General features: G+C 34.4%; 1 protein-coding gene across 1 annotated transcript in view; it reads right to left on the reverse strand.

Annotated features, from left to right (window-relative positions):
* The window catches only part of ARAP2 (ArfGAP with RhoGAP domain, ankyrin repeat and PH domain 2), a 113,842-nt gene that overhangs the window by 30,332 nt on the left and 67,787 nt on the right, over positions 1–15,723 (reverse strand). The window contains exons 17-22 of the mRNA XM_058804342.1: positions 14,716–14,818; positions 13,901–14,099; positions 11,870–11,933; positions 4,150–4,313; positions 2,502–2,714; positions 802–907 (exon numbers count right to left, since the gene is read on the reverse strand). Of these exons, the coding sequence (XP_058660325.1) occupies positions 802–907; positions 2,502–2,714; positions 4,150–4,313; positions 11,870–11,933; positions 13,901–14,099; positions 14,716–14,818 (849 nt within the window). The remainder of the gene's footprint in view (positions 1–801; positions 908–2,501; positions 2,715–4,149; positions 4,314–11,869; positions 11,934–13,900; positions 14,100–14,715; positions 14,819–15,723) is intronic.

A 15,723-nucleotide genomic window follows, 5' to 3' on the forward strand; every position in this document is an offset into this window, starting at 1 on the left:
AGTCTTTATCCAAATAATGGCACCGATCAATTTCATAATCACATAAATATTTTTAAATTACATTGGCAATGTACCTGGCTATGTACCATAATTTCTGAACACAGCATTCTGTAAAGAGAAGTTTCTACCTATTCTATACTCACTGCAATTCACCAAAAATATAATTTGACTTGTTCAATAGATGATATAACATAGACCAGTACTATCTAACCTTGACACCTCAGAATCATCCTGTCAAATATTTTTTACAAATTTTCTGCCCCTTATTTGATCTAGGAATAAGTCATGACCTTTGGTGCTTAAACAAGTTTGTATTTTGGATATTCTCTACTGCTACCTCAGTTAAATGAAGCACTGATGAAAAACAGGAAGGGTAGGTAATTCTCAAAGTTATTATGTGCAAAACAGATTGTGGAGAAGGACATTTTCACTGAAAAAAAAATATTTTAATTTCAAGAACCATTTGCAACAATTCTCTGGAAGACTAGTAGACTGGAGTAAAATGAAATTGCATAAAGAAGCTACATCAAAAATTACCCTACTTGGACACATACACTGGCAGCCCTCTCTCCCTGTAAGCCTGCTCCAATCCATTGATTTTTATAGATACCTACAGCTAAAAATACAACCAAAGAAAAAACACATTATCAATTAAAGGAATTCAAATGCAATTAATTGCTGCAACTAGATAAGCTTTTGTGATTACTGGTGAATGAAACAAGCCACATTTCATATATTGTAGAGTTATACTGAGAACACATTACAATAATTTCTCTGCTACAATGCTTTATTTGCAATGACCTGTAAAGATGTTCAATTAAAGCAGCCAAAGTTGCTCTATTGACTGGCGGAAGACTCTGAATAAAAGCTCTGTACTTCCTCACACGCTCCTTTTCATTCTGCGTATCTGCCAGGAAATAATAATCATTGAGCATTAATAACAATGCACACTAAAAACCAACAGCAGTTCTCATTAACTATATCAGCAGCTTCTAGTCTTTTAAAATTACTATTTACCAAATCAACCTCTTCTTCATAAAGGCAATGCTGAAAATATATTATTAAAAATGTCTACTATTGTACACCAGTTCAGGGAAATACCAATAAAGAGAGACAGTTCTACATTCAAGCACCATTTGCCACTGTTTAAGATTACGGCCAGAACAGCAATTGCATTTTCTCTCAAAGTATATTTAATCTGTAGGATGTACATGTGTGAGTGCAACTCCATATGCACAAGTGCAAATGTATTTATAAGAGTTCCCAGCAAAGAGAAAGGAAAAGACCTTTTTGTATTTTAAATATTTACTGGAAAAGTGTCTGAGAGCACAAAGTAGTTTGAGCATCTAAGCATATGTAAGACTGATTACAGGAGAACAAGGGAAAGGGCTGGTAAATAAGTTACATATAGCTGAACAATGGCAAGGCCAATGGCAGGAATTCCAGATTTGGGAATGACAGCATCTGAAACACAACCACCGTTTTCTACCTTAAGTCTGCCTTCCTGTGCTGCCCCATTATGCTCAGGGCATATACAAAGTTAATGTAGAGTGCATTTAATTAGTTAGCTTTTCCCTCTCAGTCCCTTGCTTCTCTCAAGTTTCTGAAAAGAAAGCACAGAAATCTTCTGACTGATTGATGGTGCTCTTCACTAACTACTCACTGTGTTTTGATTTCTTTCGTAATTGGCAGAAAAAGTAAATAACAAAACAACAGTTTAAAGGCCTTCTTCTCCATTTCCTTAAATATTTTAGTCTTCCAAGAAGTACCTTCTGTATCACTTAACAGGACAGGATTTTCTGTTGTAAAGCTGAAGTAGAATTTTAGCCATGTGTACAGATTAGGAAGGGGAATCACTGTAACACCATTAAAAAGAGCTGACAAATCTAAACTGCCTCAGAACTTCTGTTTTCTGATGCAATTAATCATGTGGTAAGTGAATAAACTCTTAATACTTTTTCCTCTAGTCTCTGAAATTGAGTTTAAAGGTCGAAAATGTCTAATATTGATAATATTTTAATTTCTTGAAAGTCTAGTGGCTCGTATTAAAGCAACATCCATATATTTGAACTTACATAAAATCAAAGAGGAATATGCTTTAATATCTCTTTATAAAGACAAAATGTGCCACACAGAAATATCCTATGTGACTCCTATGCATTCAGATAGAAACTAACATTCTGTCAGCATTTCCCTTGCATCTCTTACTGCTGTGCCTGCAATTTTATAGCACAGTTTGGCAGGGAAACCACTTGTTTCTTGCAGCTTGCAAATACTGCAATATAGAAACTAACATTTTAAAGGACATTCTAAAAATCATCTCTTATTAACATGTGTCTATTGCAGCCATGCCCCAAATATTTTTTTCCTCACTACACTGTTTTGCCAGTTATGAAATAACATGGGTTGACACAGGGTAAGTAAATTAACAAGTCCCTCAAACTTGATACTGAAAATGTACATATAACCTTTATTGTATGGAATATTATTAAATACCTTACCTAATGCAGAGATCCAGAATGGATAAAGTTCTTTAGTCAGTAGTGCATCATCTATTTGAGAAAGAAAACTTTTCAGTACATCTGTCACATCTTCAAGTTGATGTTTTCCTGCTCTTAGTTTAACACTTCTTGCATCTTTTTTGAAGCTTTCCAGCAGTTCAGCCACATTGGACGAATCGCCATTCTTAAGATAGATTTGTTTGCTACCTAAACCTAAGGCACAAAAATACAGGAGAGAAAAATAAATGAACGTAAAATTAAGTATTCTTTCAAAAATTCCAGACATGATTATGTAAAAATTATATGTGGATGCCAAACAATTATATGTGGTTGCATTTCCTAACAGTATCTTTCTGATCTTTCACTCATACTCCCTTTCTTAGTGAAAACACTGCCAAGTCTCCTTCTACCCAACTAGACCTCTTTGCAAGAATACTCATCATAATAGTAAGCAAGTCTGGGATCACTATTTCAAGAGTATTCGACAGGCATTTCAAATCCCCAAATCTCTTCAGGGCCTCCTAAAACAGCACTTTCAAAATGCACAGTAAATAGAAGAATTTTTGATGATAGATATTATATTGCACATAAAATACAGCTGCTTTCATGAGAAAACTCCTTTTATTTTATTATTCTATGGATGAACTCATCTTAAGACTCAAAGTATTACTGCATTCATCCAACCTGAAATATTTTATTCTTAAAAGCCTCAAGTAGCAGAAAATACCCTTTTTTCTGATTTTTCTCATGTTCTTGAAGACATCAGTCAGCTACCATTCTTACATGCAAAAAAAAAACCACCCACTAAAGTAAAATTAAAAAGAAAACATATAGCTTAAAATGAAGTCATGACTACCTTTAATCACTGCATATGTTACTGTAGTCAAGAATTTTCTTTTTCAAAACTTGAGTTCTGTTGCTAATAATTAAAAATAATTTAGCAAAAGGCACTAGGTGCAACCCCAATACAACTATTTACAATAGAGCAGTGTCCCCAGTCCAAAGGTTATTTAGTTAAACTTCAATGACTCAAATAGAAATTAGGTGCTCTCATACTGACAGAGGTTACAGACACATTTATACCTAAGACAGGGTTGATATGCATGTAGCAATCTCACCAGAAAACTCATGAATTTGCAGTAGTAAAGGGACACAAACATCATCTGCATATAACCTAACGCCAGGGAAAGTTATCCTGGCCAAATTTACTGAAATAAATGGTAACCTACTAATCCTCAGGTTATTTCACTGAAAAAACAGCACCCTAAGACTGAACTCAACCCCACAGTTAATGCCAGCTTCTCAGACGTGTTCAGATCACAGCTTTTCCAGGTTTGCAGAGTTTATTTTCTGGGCTGAGTTGTCTGCAGTGGGGCAGTGGACCCAGAGGCTAAGTTTCATAAGGCAAACAATGCAAAATCTAAAATAGAAAAGTGTCCATAAAGGGCATTTACCAAGCTGTATTTCCCCAAAAGAGCCATTCTCAGCTGTGTGGTAGTATATTGCACCATCTCATTAAAGAATGTCAGGGCTAATGAGGGGCACTTTACTTTAAGTAATATATAAACTCATTCAATAGGACCTGGTGCTGGGGGCGCTTCTGTATTATACAAATGATCTTAGCTTGAATAAAATCCACTCTACTTACCATACTGTGTAACAAACGCTATGCAGCTGTTCACTATAATAGGGACATCATTTTTGCTGAGCTGCTGATCTTGTAGTGCATTACCATCTGTACCTGCTGCTTTTTCAATTGCAGTATACCAGACCATGAAATCCTGCTTTGTATGGCCATGGATGTATAGCGTTCTGAAAATTATAAAAATATTTTGAGCTCAGGAAAGAAATTAAAAAATGATGTTATTGCACCATGGCAACAAGCAGATGTTCAGAAAAGGAAAAAAATAGATATACTTGGAGTAAGACATCAAGGCACCTTTTGCCACATAAAGCTGTGATCATGGTCTATTGTTACAGCATCTTTTTTTTCTTCCAAATTCATTTGTATTACCAGTGCTATAAAAAATGAAAGAAGATCCTCAAACACTGTCACAAGCCCTTTGAAAGCACCTGCCAACATTTTAATTACTGTTCTTCAGACTTGCTCCTACATTATCCATTCATACGTCCAAGCCACGGCTAAGAAGGAAACAAATTTAGAGACAACTTTCAACACTGTAAAAAGCTTTCCTTCTTTTGTATTCACACCCCAAAACACCCCAGACACCCACCAACCTCTTCTACAGAGTAGCTGAGACATACTGAACTTGCCTCCTTACACAAGGATCAAAATGATCACCCACTACCACAAAGCTCAGGAACATATATGCAAAAGCTACGAGTTGAGGTGGAATAAGTTAATGCAACACTTTGCCTGTATCTCAAAGCTCAGACGCCTTCTTTAATTTAAGCAAGCTACATTAATCTCCTGTGTGCCACCCTGACAAGATAGCTTCTAAAAGCAAATATCAAAATTGAAAAGTTTAAGGGGGTATGTCCAACCATATGCATGTGTGTAATAAACAGCTGTTTAAAGTGTTAAAACAGTAAGTAAATTTTTGTACATATGTTGTCTTATGTCCTACTAAAGACATTTAAGGAATCAATTTTCTCTAATGACCATTTATTTGCAAATTAGGATAAGTCAAAATGCTCTACTGAACTTCTATAAAAACAGTTTCATGTAAATAGAAAATACATTTATTTTGATTATTTCATTTTTGGAGGGGGAAGCATCTTATATGATGAGGGAATACTTAATTTCATTTCTTTTTGTTAATATATTTCAATTTTCCTTTTATAAATGTTTCCATTCTAGCACTCCTGTCTTGGTAGGAAGTGGGGATGCAGCCAATGTATTACACAACCAGGATCCTAACTTTTGTCAGGATCCACCATACAGACCGAGTCTTACAGCAGCAGAGTAGATGACACTAAAATATTTCATTCCACTGAACCACCTCTCTAGGAAGTCTTTACTTCATGACTTCAAAAGCCATACTAACTACCACATATGCCTGTATAGCAGAAACACAGCCTCTCTCTTCCACTGAGAAAAAAAAAATTATTTTCAAAAACCTCTCCTATTTTTGCAGCAAAATGAGTGAGCCTAATTCAGTGCTGTCCAAAGTTTCCTTAAGACTTGTCAAAACAGGTAGTTCTCAATCAATGCCTAGTAAAGAATACATCACTACGTTTTCTGGTATTGCTACTGCCACACATACATAAGGAAAGTAAAAGGTTAGGAGTAGAAAAAAGTTTGACAGTGCAAGATACTCTACTCATTTCCTACTATTATTCACAGATCAGAAGAGGTTAGGACAATGATTTATAAAAGATTTACGGTGCTTTCCAACAGAAGAAATGTACATATATATGCATATTAGTGGGTGTTTATTTCCCCTGCAGAACAGCAGGACTCACATTACCGTATTATGCAAAAGGATAAATGGAAGTCTCAACAGATTTTTTTTTTTTATCCAAAGAATTATGATCTATACAGGAAGCACATACTGTAAAGTGAAAATATTATTACTTCAAAACAAGAAAAGGGCAACTCTGCTGCATATCAATGAATTGATACCAGAGGAGGAGAGAAAAAATACCGTACTCAACTTCAAAGGTCACATGAACTTATCAGCATTTTTCATAGAGATACGAAAGTCTAATCATGTGCCTGTCAATCAATTGTTGTGATATATGAAATACCTAAACTATGTGGAAAAGATCACCTTGTATTTTATGGATCTTTCCATCTTCCCCTCAATGCATCACATTAGAAAAAAGATTTCAGAAGTACAAAGTGATGATGTTCTCATTGTTTTCTAAAATTTCAGAAGCTGTTGAGCTCAATTCAGTAACAGAGGAAGAGGGTACTTAATAATTAGCAAAGAAAAGGTTGTTTTTGATTAAGTTGTATTCCCAAGGGACCAAAACAGGCATGAAAGAGAAGTTGCTGGTAAGAAATACAAATATGAAAAACATACTGCTATCATGGAACCTAGATTGTTCATAGAAGGTAACTAAGTATTTTTGAAAAAATAATACTTGCCCAGTCAAAAATCTCCAGAGTGGCGGCATCAAAAGTAAGATAAATCAGAGACACATTTTCACTACAATACCACAAGAGCAAAGAAGGGAAAAAAATATTAAACTAGTGCCAGACACATTTCATAACTCAGTCAATTTCCCATGGAAGTGGCTTTAAAAGCTCATCTCAAACCTCAATAATTTTTGGCTGAGAGAACACACCTGGAATAAATTTAAATCAGACAAACACAAAATAATTTAGAAATAAGATGCTTAAAGCAGTCCTTCTCAGTTTAGTCCTTTGGGGAAAATGTATTTTTTTTCCCTAATTGGAAATTATTTTTTTACCTCCTTGAACCTGGAAGTAATAAAAAAGAAAGGGGAAATAATTTCCAGCAGAAGAGTAGAACTCTCCTCAAGAACAGCAGAATTCTTCCACAGAAGTTTGTGAAACAATGGAGATAACTTTACAGATTTAACCTCTGTGTTCATCTCTTTCACAGAGTTTTCAGACAGAATTAATAATAAATACATGCATTTTTCACTGAACTAATTGTCATTATCAAAATATAAAGTAATATTAAATCCAAGGCTTAAGACTAAGCATAAACACAGGCTGAAATATAGTGATGTCCCATGTAGCACAAAACTGAGGAATTTAAAGAGTTTATAGAAGTAACCATGCTTGAAAGAATTTATACTATAATGTTTATGAAGATCTACCATGCAGATTACCATTTTCCACAGACTCAAGCAAAATGCATTCCTTCAATACAAATGCACTGCCTTCTACAGTATGTTTACATATGTGCTATTTTTCAGTTCTAAAAATTGATAAAGATCTCACATTTCATAACAAATAGTTAGCAAAAATGACAATATGATGAAAAATGGCAGAAGTTTTGCTATGTTGTGTGAAACACATACAGTCCATAGCCAAGAAATTAATAATTTAAGTACTCGAACAAGCAAGGCAGCGTGCCAATGTAGATTTCTGCCCTAGTGAATTGAGAGAATTGAGTTGGCACAAGGACTGCAGCAGATCAATGAGTCTCAACATTAAGGAAGCTACCATTACCTACACAGCTTTATTGTTGACTACCAGCACATCCTTCTGCCCCGGCAGTCAGACAAACAAATGTGACCACACTCCACCCACAAGAGTGCAAAGGCTTCTCTTTAACCCATCCTGCAAAGTCCCCCAGCTTCAGCTATGTCTATAAGCTTTGTTGCACAGCTGTGCAATGGGAAAGCAGTGCTAACAGGAGATTTTGGGTAAGGTGGGCAGGGAGAGTGTGAAACAGACATTGGCACAATTTAGTGCCCTCTGGCAATTCCCACAAGAGTCTAATAATTTACCTGTCTGAAAACATAGGTACTAAGAAAGTAAATATTGATATGAAATTGTTTGGCAAAATCAAACTGCAACTGAAGCATAGATATTCCATTAAAATGTTTTTTTTCAAGCAATATTTAATCAAGGGACCCTTCAAAAGGTCTTACATCCAGCACATCATATTGGAAGCACAAGTCCTTTCATCTGACTCTTAAGTTTATATTAATTCTGGATTTTAGAATTTTGTCTCCATAACTGCATTTTATGAGAAAACTTACTGCTATCATCAAAGGGTTAAGAAGAAAGCATTGAATGAACCATCAGCCTAAAGAAATTGTGCCAGTATGTAGGGCAGGTTTATTATCCATAATAAGAAAGAGCTAACTACATCACAAGCATAACAGGGGGGAAAAAAGCACCATCTGGATTACATTATGGTCTGAAAACATTCACTGACACCTAAGAGAGAGCTTAAATTATTTCAGAAAAATGTAAGAAATGTTTGAAACTGAACTACCTGTATAACTGCTTCTTTAAAACTTAGCATTAGAGATTTTGCATTAAATTCTACATATAGAAGATATATTTAAAAACTACTGTATACAGATGTTTTCAAACAACTTCCTTCTTTTCATCATGCAGATCCCTCTGTTGGCCTCTGCTGAACTACACAGGAGTAGCTGCTTCACTACTATGCCATGCAACTTCTGTTTGGACAGCATATTATTGATAGCAACATGAGGTCAAGTATCACCAGGCACTACAAGCATTTTAAAAATACAGAGATCAAGGGAAAAAATCCAAACTGAATATGGATCAAATCAGAGGACACCTCTGTGACAAAGGGAAGCCTCAAACACAGAAAACCTTAAAATGGTTTGCCACTTCTAGCAAGAAGTCAAGAAGCATTTCAACTACGAAACTGGAATATTTCAGCTATGAAAGTGAAAGCAAGAAGAGGCAAATGGCCATCTGATTAGGGTGTAAAACTATACACCACAGTGGTGTGAGAAGTCAAGATTTCCAGCTGAGTTAGATACTGTTCTAGCAGTCTAGACAATATGCTCCAATAGACACTAGAATGTAATAAAATTCCAGTCGGTGTTAATAAAAGGGTGTTATGTAATTTATTTTAGTGAAGATAGACAAACACAAGCATTAACATGTATAAGATCTGAAAAAAAAAAATAATATAAAATTAAGTAATCTAGAATTATTGTGAAAATTTCCATTGAGCTTCAAAAAAGACAAGATACTTCAAAAGAGAAGCAGTCTTGTGGTTTCAGAAATCTTTTAGTGTGGTTCAGCCTCTGATGATATGTTATTACCTGGTATGATTGCCACCTCTTATTTCTGAGCTGATAGGCATCATCAGCTGAACATGCCATACAGAGAATAAATGAACAGCAGGGTGCCAAGCAGAAAGCAGCGTAAAGGAAGAGGCAGCAAAAAAAATAAAAGGTAGAGTGGATTGTATTAATATCTAAGACATTTTGGGAAACTCTCACATGCCTTTTTTGGTAGTACTGTCTCTGAATTCTTGTATTTTATACAAGCTCTAAAGTACTATGTATGTTATGTCCCAAAATTAATTGTAAATTCTTCTTCTGAGTAGATATGTATCAGATTAATGTTACATTTTTTTTTTATCCCAAATTTATTATCTTTTTAAGAATCAAGAATTCCTAGATTTATTACATGGTAATAATTTTAGCAATAAGACTTGAAGTTTTTATCATTTGTGAAAATGTTTACTTGCGTATGCAATCATTCCTAAGTGAGAAGTCCATTTGTAACAACTGAAGTAATTCTTTTACCTACAGTAATTAAAAGAAAAGGTGTGAAACAGAAAGATATAATACATGTAAATGTGTGACTTTCCCTAATTAATGAGTCCAAAGATTGAGACTTGAAACAAAGGGCATAAGTATTTGTAAGAAATGGAAAGTCAGTAGAAAAATCCTTCAAGGAATTTTCATAAAAATTTCTAGTAAAATTTAACAAAACACTTTAAGAAATTCACCACATTTATTTTTTTATGCAAAGGATGGGGGCTTTTTTGGTTTGGTTTATGGTTGTTGGGTTGTTTTTTTCTCCTAAGCTTTTCCTGATTCCGGAAAAATCTTACTTGTTTAGCTAAATTCTTTCAGTACTACTCTTTATTTATTTTATAATTTATCCTGCATTTAAGTGACTAACAAATTAACAAGGAAGTCATCTACACAGAATCTCTTCCAAGCGATCAATCTGTGCCAAAGTTGACATTAGACGAGCACTGATACAAAATAACAGACAGAATAGGAAAATCTAGAGACTGACATTTCATTTAGCTGATGCTGATGACATCTCGAGGATATTAATTTATCTAGAGCTTGAAGGGGCACAAAGAGGATTAGCAGCTTTATTTCCGCTTACAGTAATTGAGTCTAAAGACAAGGGTGATTTTATATTTAATCATCTTCCACACACACATTAAATTGCTTATCACTTTAAGATGCCATCTCATACAACTGCACTGCACACTTGGATAGTTTTGAAGCAATATCCTAACAAACAATCACCATGCCATAGCCAATACACCCATATAGCTTTCAATGTTTAAGATAATGTGAAGACTGTGCATTTAAATTTTTAGGGCAGTGAAGAAAAATTAAATATATTCATGTCCACCTTAAATCAGCCAGTGTCCCTGCTGAAATTATTTTCAAATAGTCCAGAATTTCCCTTAAACTACTAGAGTGGTTCAGGGAAAACCTACGCTCACTTGAAAGAAATAATCTAATGAAATAAATAATAAAACCTGACTTGGAGCTAAGTTTTGCTCAGCATTAATACCTATGAAATTATATGCATGGTTTATATCCATCTTTAGACGGCACCTTGACTAGGATACCTCAGGTTCCGGGTTTGGTGTATATAGCTTACTTAACGCTGCATCTTTCAATATGTTTTTTTGAAAAAAAAACCAAACAAACACAAACCAAAACAAATCAAATTAACAAACAAACAAACAAAAACCCAACTCAAAACAGAACTGCCCCAAAAAGACAAGAAAAAGTGTTGCCTTCTAACCTGCATAGCCCTACTCAGTTATGAAACTTATACCATATCCTAGAAAGAGTTAAAATTCTAACACACAAGTTACAATGCATTTCTGACAAGCTATTCCAACTTTGAATAGATGTCAAAGGTGTCCATGAAGTTTTTTTGTTTGCCAAAGAAAGAAACACCCTCCATTTATCAACCTATTATTGGCTGTTCAAAATACTGCATAAATACTGCACCACTTAAGACAGACTCCTGCCCAATAACCTATCATGGAAATTAAAAAAGCCTCAACCTACTAAAAACTAAGAATTATCTTCCACAATTTGTACTTCCATCTTTGAATTTGTACACATATTTGAGGCAGAAATACATACCTCACCTCAAGTTCCAACCACCTCTATCATATAAATACGATACAGTCATCTCTGCCAAATATTACCTCCTTGGAAGCAGATATGGATCGTGTTTGCTTTGTAAGTATGTTTTTTCCTAGACAGTATACTGTTAACAGATCAGATATTACAATAAGATTAACCAGAGGACGCATTCATATCCTCTCAAACCTGATCTAGGCAGCTTGAGATACAGAATCCTGAGACATAAGAATGATTAAAAAAATCAAGTAGTTTACAGTAAAAGCACCGAAGAGGTACTCCTTTTTTACAAGGTAAAAAGAGTTAGATCCTTTTGAAGAAATCATTATTGGCAGACTAATCTGGGAATAATTTTCTCAGTGGGAAAACAGTTTTTAGTTAAGTAGTGCTTGTTAACATTTTGTGACACAGACATGAAATATAATTAATGCACAAAGATATTCCCTCCTTTAAAACCTCTGCAAATTTACTCTCTTACTAGCAACCCTAAGTTTTTAAAAAACTCCAGAACCTATCAACAATAATTCTAAGATATGACTACAAAAACAGATTAAATATTTTTCAGATCGGAACCTTACCTTCCTTTTTCAACGAGCAGCAGGACATCTATTCTCTCTCCATTTTGCATCACACTGCTGGTTGCTGAAAACAAAACACATACACATTCATATGACCTTCACAGACACATATTTATAGACAAACACATACATGCATGCACATACAGACAGATCTTTTTTTCAAAATGATCTCCAGTGGCAAAAGGAGCATGGAATTCCTAAACTTTGCAAATAAAGAATGCTGCCGATAATAGTAACAAAACACCACAAAATACCACACCACATTTACATTTAAAAGAAAAACTAACACAAAACATTATCAAGAAAGTTTAAACATACATTTTAAGGTGAAAATATGCTACAGTGTTTTATTGTACTCAACTTGTAAATACAAGTTGTAGAAGACATAATGATTCCGAAGTAAGCTGGATTTTGGAAATCATTAACTTGAAGATCATTTCCACCCTTCTTTATGCCTTATGTTATCCCTGCTAAAAAAAGCACCCTGTAAAACACTCACATTGTACATAACACATCAAATACATCTGGATAGCTTTCAGTTGCACTGCTTAAAAACTATACTGTGCACTATACTAAAACCAGTAAATTAAATGTAACCTGCTTACTAATTTGAAATTCTGAAAACTTAATTTCTCAAAGTGTGTGTCATATGTAATGCACACCTTATTTGAACTAATTCCCAGAGAGAGTAAAGTCCTAAATACCACTGAAAACCAATAAACACATTGCATGTTATATGATGTTTTTGTGTCACACAAACTCCTAGCTTCGTCTATATTTAGTGAATCAAATATCAAGAAGGTAAGTCACTATACTTCCAAAAATGATTCATTAGTTTTCAAGTTTCATTTCACAAATCATTATTATCAGTATTAACAGTGGAGCAGATATATTCTGGAGAGAGCAGAAATCAAAGAAAAGAATATGGATATATAATATTTCCTAGAAATACAACTAATATTAAAAACCCCAAGCGAAACAAATTCTCAACTGCAAGTCAAAAGTCTTTCATTCTCATACATGAGATATAATATACACAGATTTTGCATGCTCTTATGATTCTGGCAGAGGCAATTACAGTTGCATCATCAAAAAAAATATCAGGAACAGTTCTCCTTATGCCTAATCTTTTAATTCTGAATTAGGATCAAAAGTATTCACAAGTTGAAAGACATCTAGAGGCATAAAAACATTGCTGATTAAAAACCACCTTCATGATGTTATTTACACCAAATATAACGTGGCAGTAAAGAAACAGTGGAAAACCCAATGGCATTTAGGCAAGCTCCTGCAAAACAGTCCACAATCTGCCAGCATTCATAAAGAGTATCATCAATAAAGAGCTAAACTATCTTCTCTATGCTACTTTATTAGAAACCTCAAATTATATGTATTTTTCTTTGTAACATATTGCCTTGTTCAATATAAAAACAAGTAGGGCAGATATGCTTAAAAGAGGATTCAGAGCATAATTACAAACAATGATATAAAATTGGTCATAGAAGACCATGTATACAAACATTCTTATCTCTCCACATCATGATATTGAGCAAATAATATTTTTAGTATTGGAAAAAAGTCTATTAGTCTGTGAAGTTTTCCAAGAGAATTATAATTTTCCAGTATGTTTGAGTATTTTAAAACTAGACCTGTCAATCATCTCAAGAATGTGTTCTGCAGTGAGTATTTCTGCCCTGTCAAAAATATGAGACAATAATCCCAAAAGGTTATATATTATTATTCAATTCTGTACTCTTGTAAGAAAGATACTGCTGCAACTGGAACGAAAACTGTCATCATTCATTTTAAAGCTGTGAAAAATTTCTCTGGCATGTGCCAAAATGTAGGAAAAAAAACCCCAAGACAGAAATTAACCAACCCCATATTTAGATAAGAGTTGGAAGAACATCTGACTCATGTGAAGGAATACTTACTGAGCTTCCCAATATTTATTACTTTGAAATGTAATAGAAATGTCCTTAACAGTGAATTAATCCCACAGAACACTTTCTGAATACTAGATGTTCTTACTTAGTTCTTGCAACCTCCTTAGATATATGGAATCTTCTTCAGCATCCTCCATTTCAAGACAAAAATAAAGGCTCGACTTCTCTATAGCAAACCAGCCTTTTCTCCACTGATCCAGGTTGTGGCAATCTTTGTAGTACAGCTGCCCAATAAGGTCACAGTCCCGCTCTAACAATGATTCTGCCACCGGGGGAACAAAATGCTACCAAAGAAAATGGGGTGAGTCAGATGAAGAAAAAAACCCTCTGCCCCTAAAAAACAAAATCAAAATATTGCAAATCTACAGGACTCCAGGATTAAGGTCCCAGTAAAAAAAACCTCAAACTTTGAGATGTAAAACCCACACTCATATGCCCATAGATACACTAAATTTCAAATGCAAAATCAAGTTTAACATTTTTTCCATTCACACTCTACAATTGATTTAATTAGTAATGTGATTATTAACATTTGGAACAGTATAAAATATGGTATTGCCTTATGAATTTCATTTCAGCAAATAAATTTAATAGAACTGCAACCATAAAAAACTTAGCTGAAATATACTCATACAGTATATGTCTTTATATTAGAGCACGTTTAATATATTCTTAAGGTCGGCATTCAAATGCTGCTTCAATTCCTTTCACATTTTATTACCTTGTTTCAAACATTAAATCACAAAAGTTATTTCTTCCTGCTGCACAAGAAACCTTTACACGCAGGAGAGATCAGTATTCATCAATAATGGCTTCTCAAAGGTTTTAAGCTAACAATGGCACTTTATTATTTGTGCAAAGGCTCCTGGCCTAACTGAAAAAGATAATTATCAGTATTACCTTAGCTATTGCTGAAGCCCATTTTCTTTGTGAATGTGCAGTTTCAGCTCCAAACAGAAAAACACGCTCTGACAGTAAGTATATTTCAAATGTAAAGATGTCCCTAAAGAAAGTAAGAGAAGAAACAGAGCTGTATTTAGTCTCCAAAAGAGCAGACATACTAGTGTCATTTTATTTCACTATTTTTTCATTCTTTCATACAGATGGAATGGAACCCATCTGCATTTCTCCTCCAATATTACAGGCAGGGCCTAGCTAATAATAAAGCACTTTACAATATATCAGGATCAAAGTACTTGGCAGGTCAATAATACATGTTTAAAGACTATGGTGTAACAGCTTTTTGAATAATTCCAAAATGCATAAAAAATGTTTACATATAGTCATTAAAAATGCATAGGGAATTTTTTGCTTTCGCAAGCTCATGTTATTTGATCAAGCACATTTTTGTGATGCATTCAAAAGATTTTTTTGTATGTTTAATATAAGCTGAACAACCAGTTGAATGGGAAGTTGTAAACAAGTTGAAATGTTGTTTCATAGGGACTTTTAGATGTCATTTGGTCTCAGCTCGTGCTCAAAGAGGGATTATCACAATGAGAAGCCTTGAAAACAGCCAAGGATGGAGAGTATTATTCTTGTCACCAACCTGCTCCTGCCCTTCACCCGCCCTTTTAACTGAAGAGGCTTTTCCTGTCAGGCAGCCTGAATCTGCTGGGGGGAAATGCATGGTCACTGTGTATCACCTGCCATCACCAGCAAGAGTAGGAATACTTTGAAGTTGCTGTAGCTTAAGAAACTCTTAAAAGTTTCCCTAAGGAAGGTTCTTGGGTATCTTTCCTTTTAAAAATTATACCACTATTTCAGCAGATGAACCCTGTTTATTCAATTTTTAATGGACAAATAAGAAGAAAACGCAAATCAGTTTAAATTGGTGTGGAATTTGGAAAGTAAATATGGTGCTGAAGTTTGGGTCAGTCACTCTTTAACTCAAAAATTATGGTTCAG

The sequence above is a fragment of the Ammospiza caudacuta genome, chromosome 4 (assembly GCF_027887145.1).
Source record: "Ammospiza caudacuta isolate bAmmCau1 chromosome 4, bAmmCau1.pri, whole genome shotgun sequence".
Classification (NCBI taxonomy): domain Eukaryota; kingdom Metazoa; phylum Chordata; class Aves; order Passeriformes; family Passerellidae; genus Ammospiza; species Ammospiza caudacuta.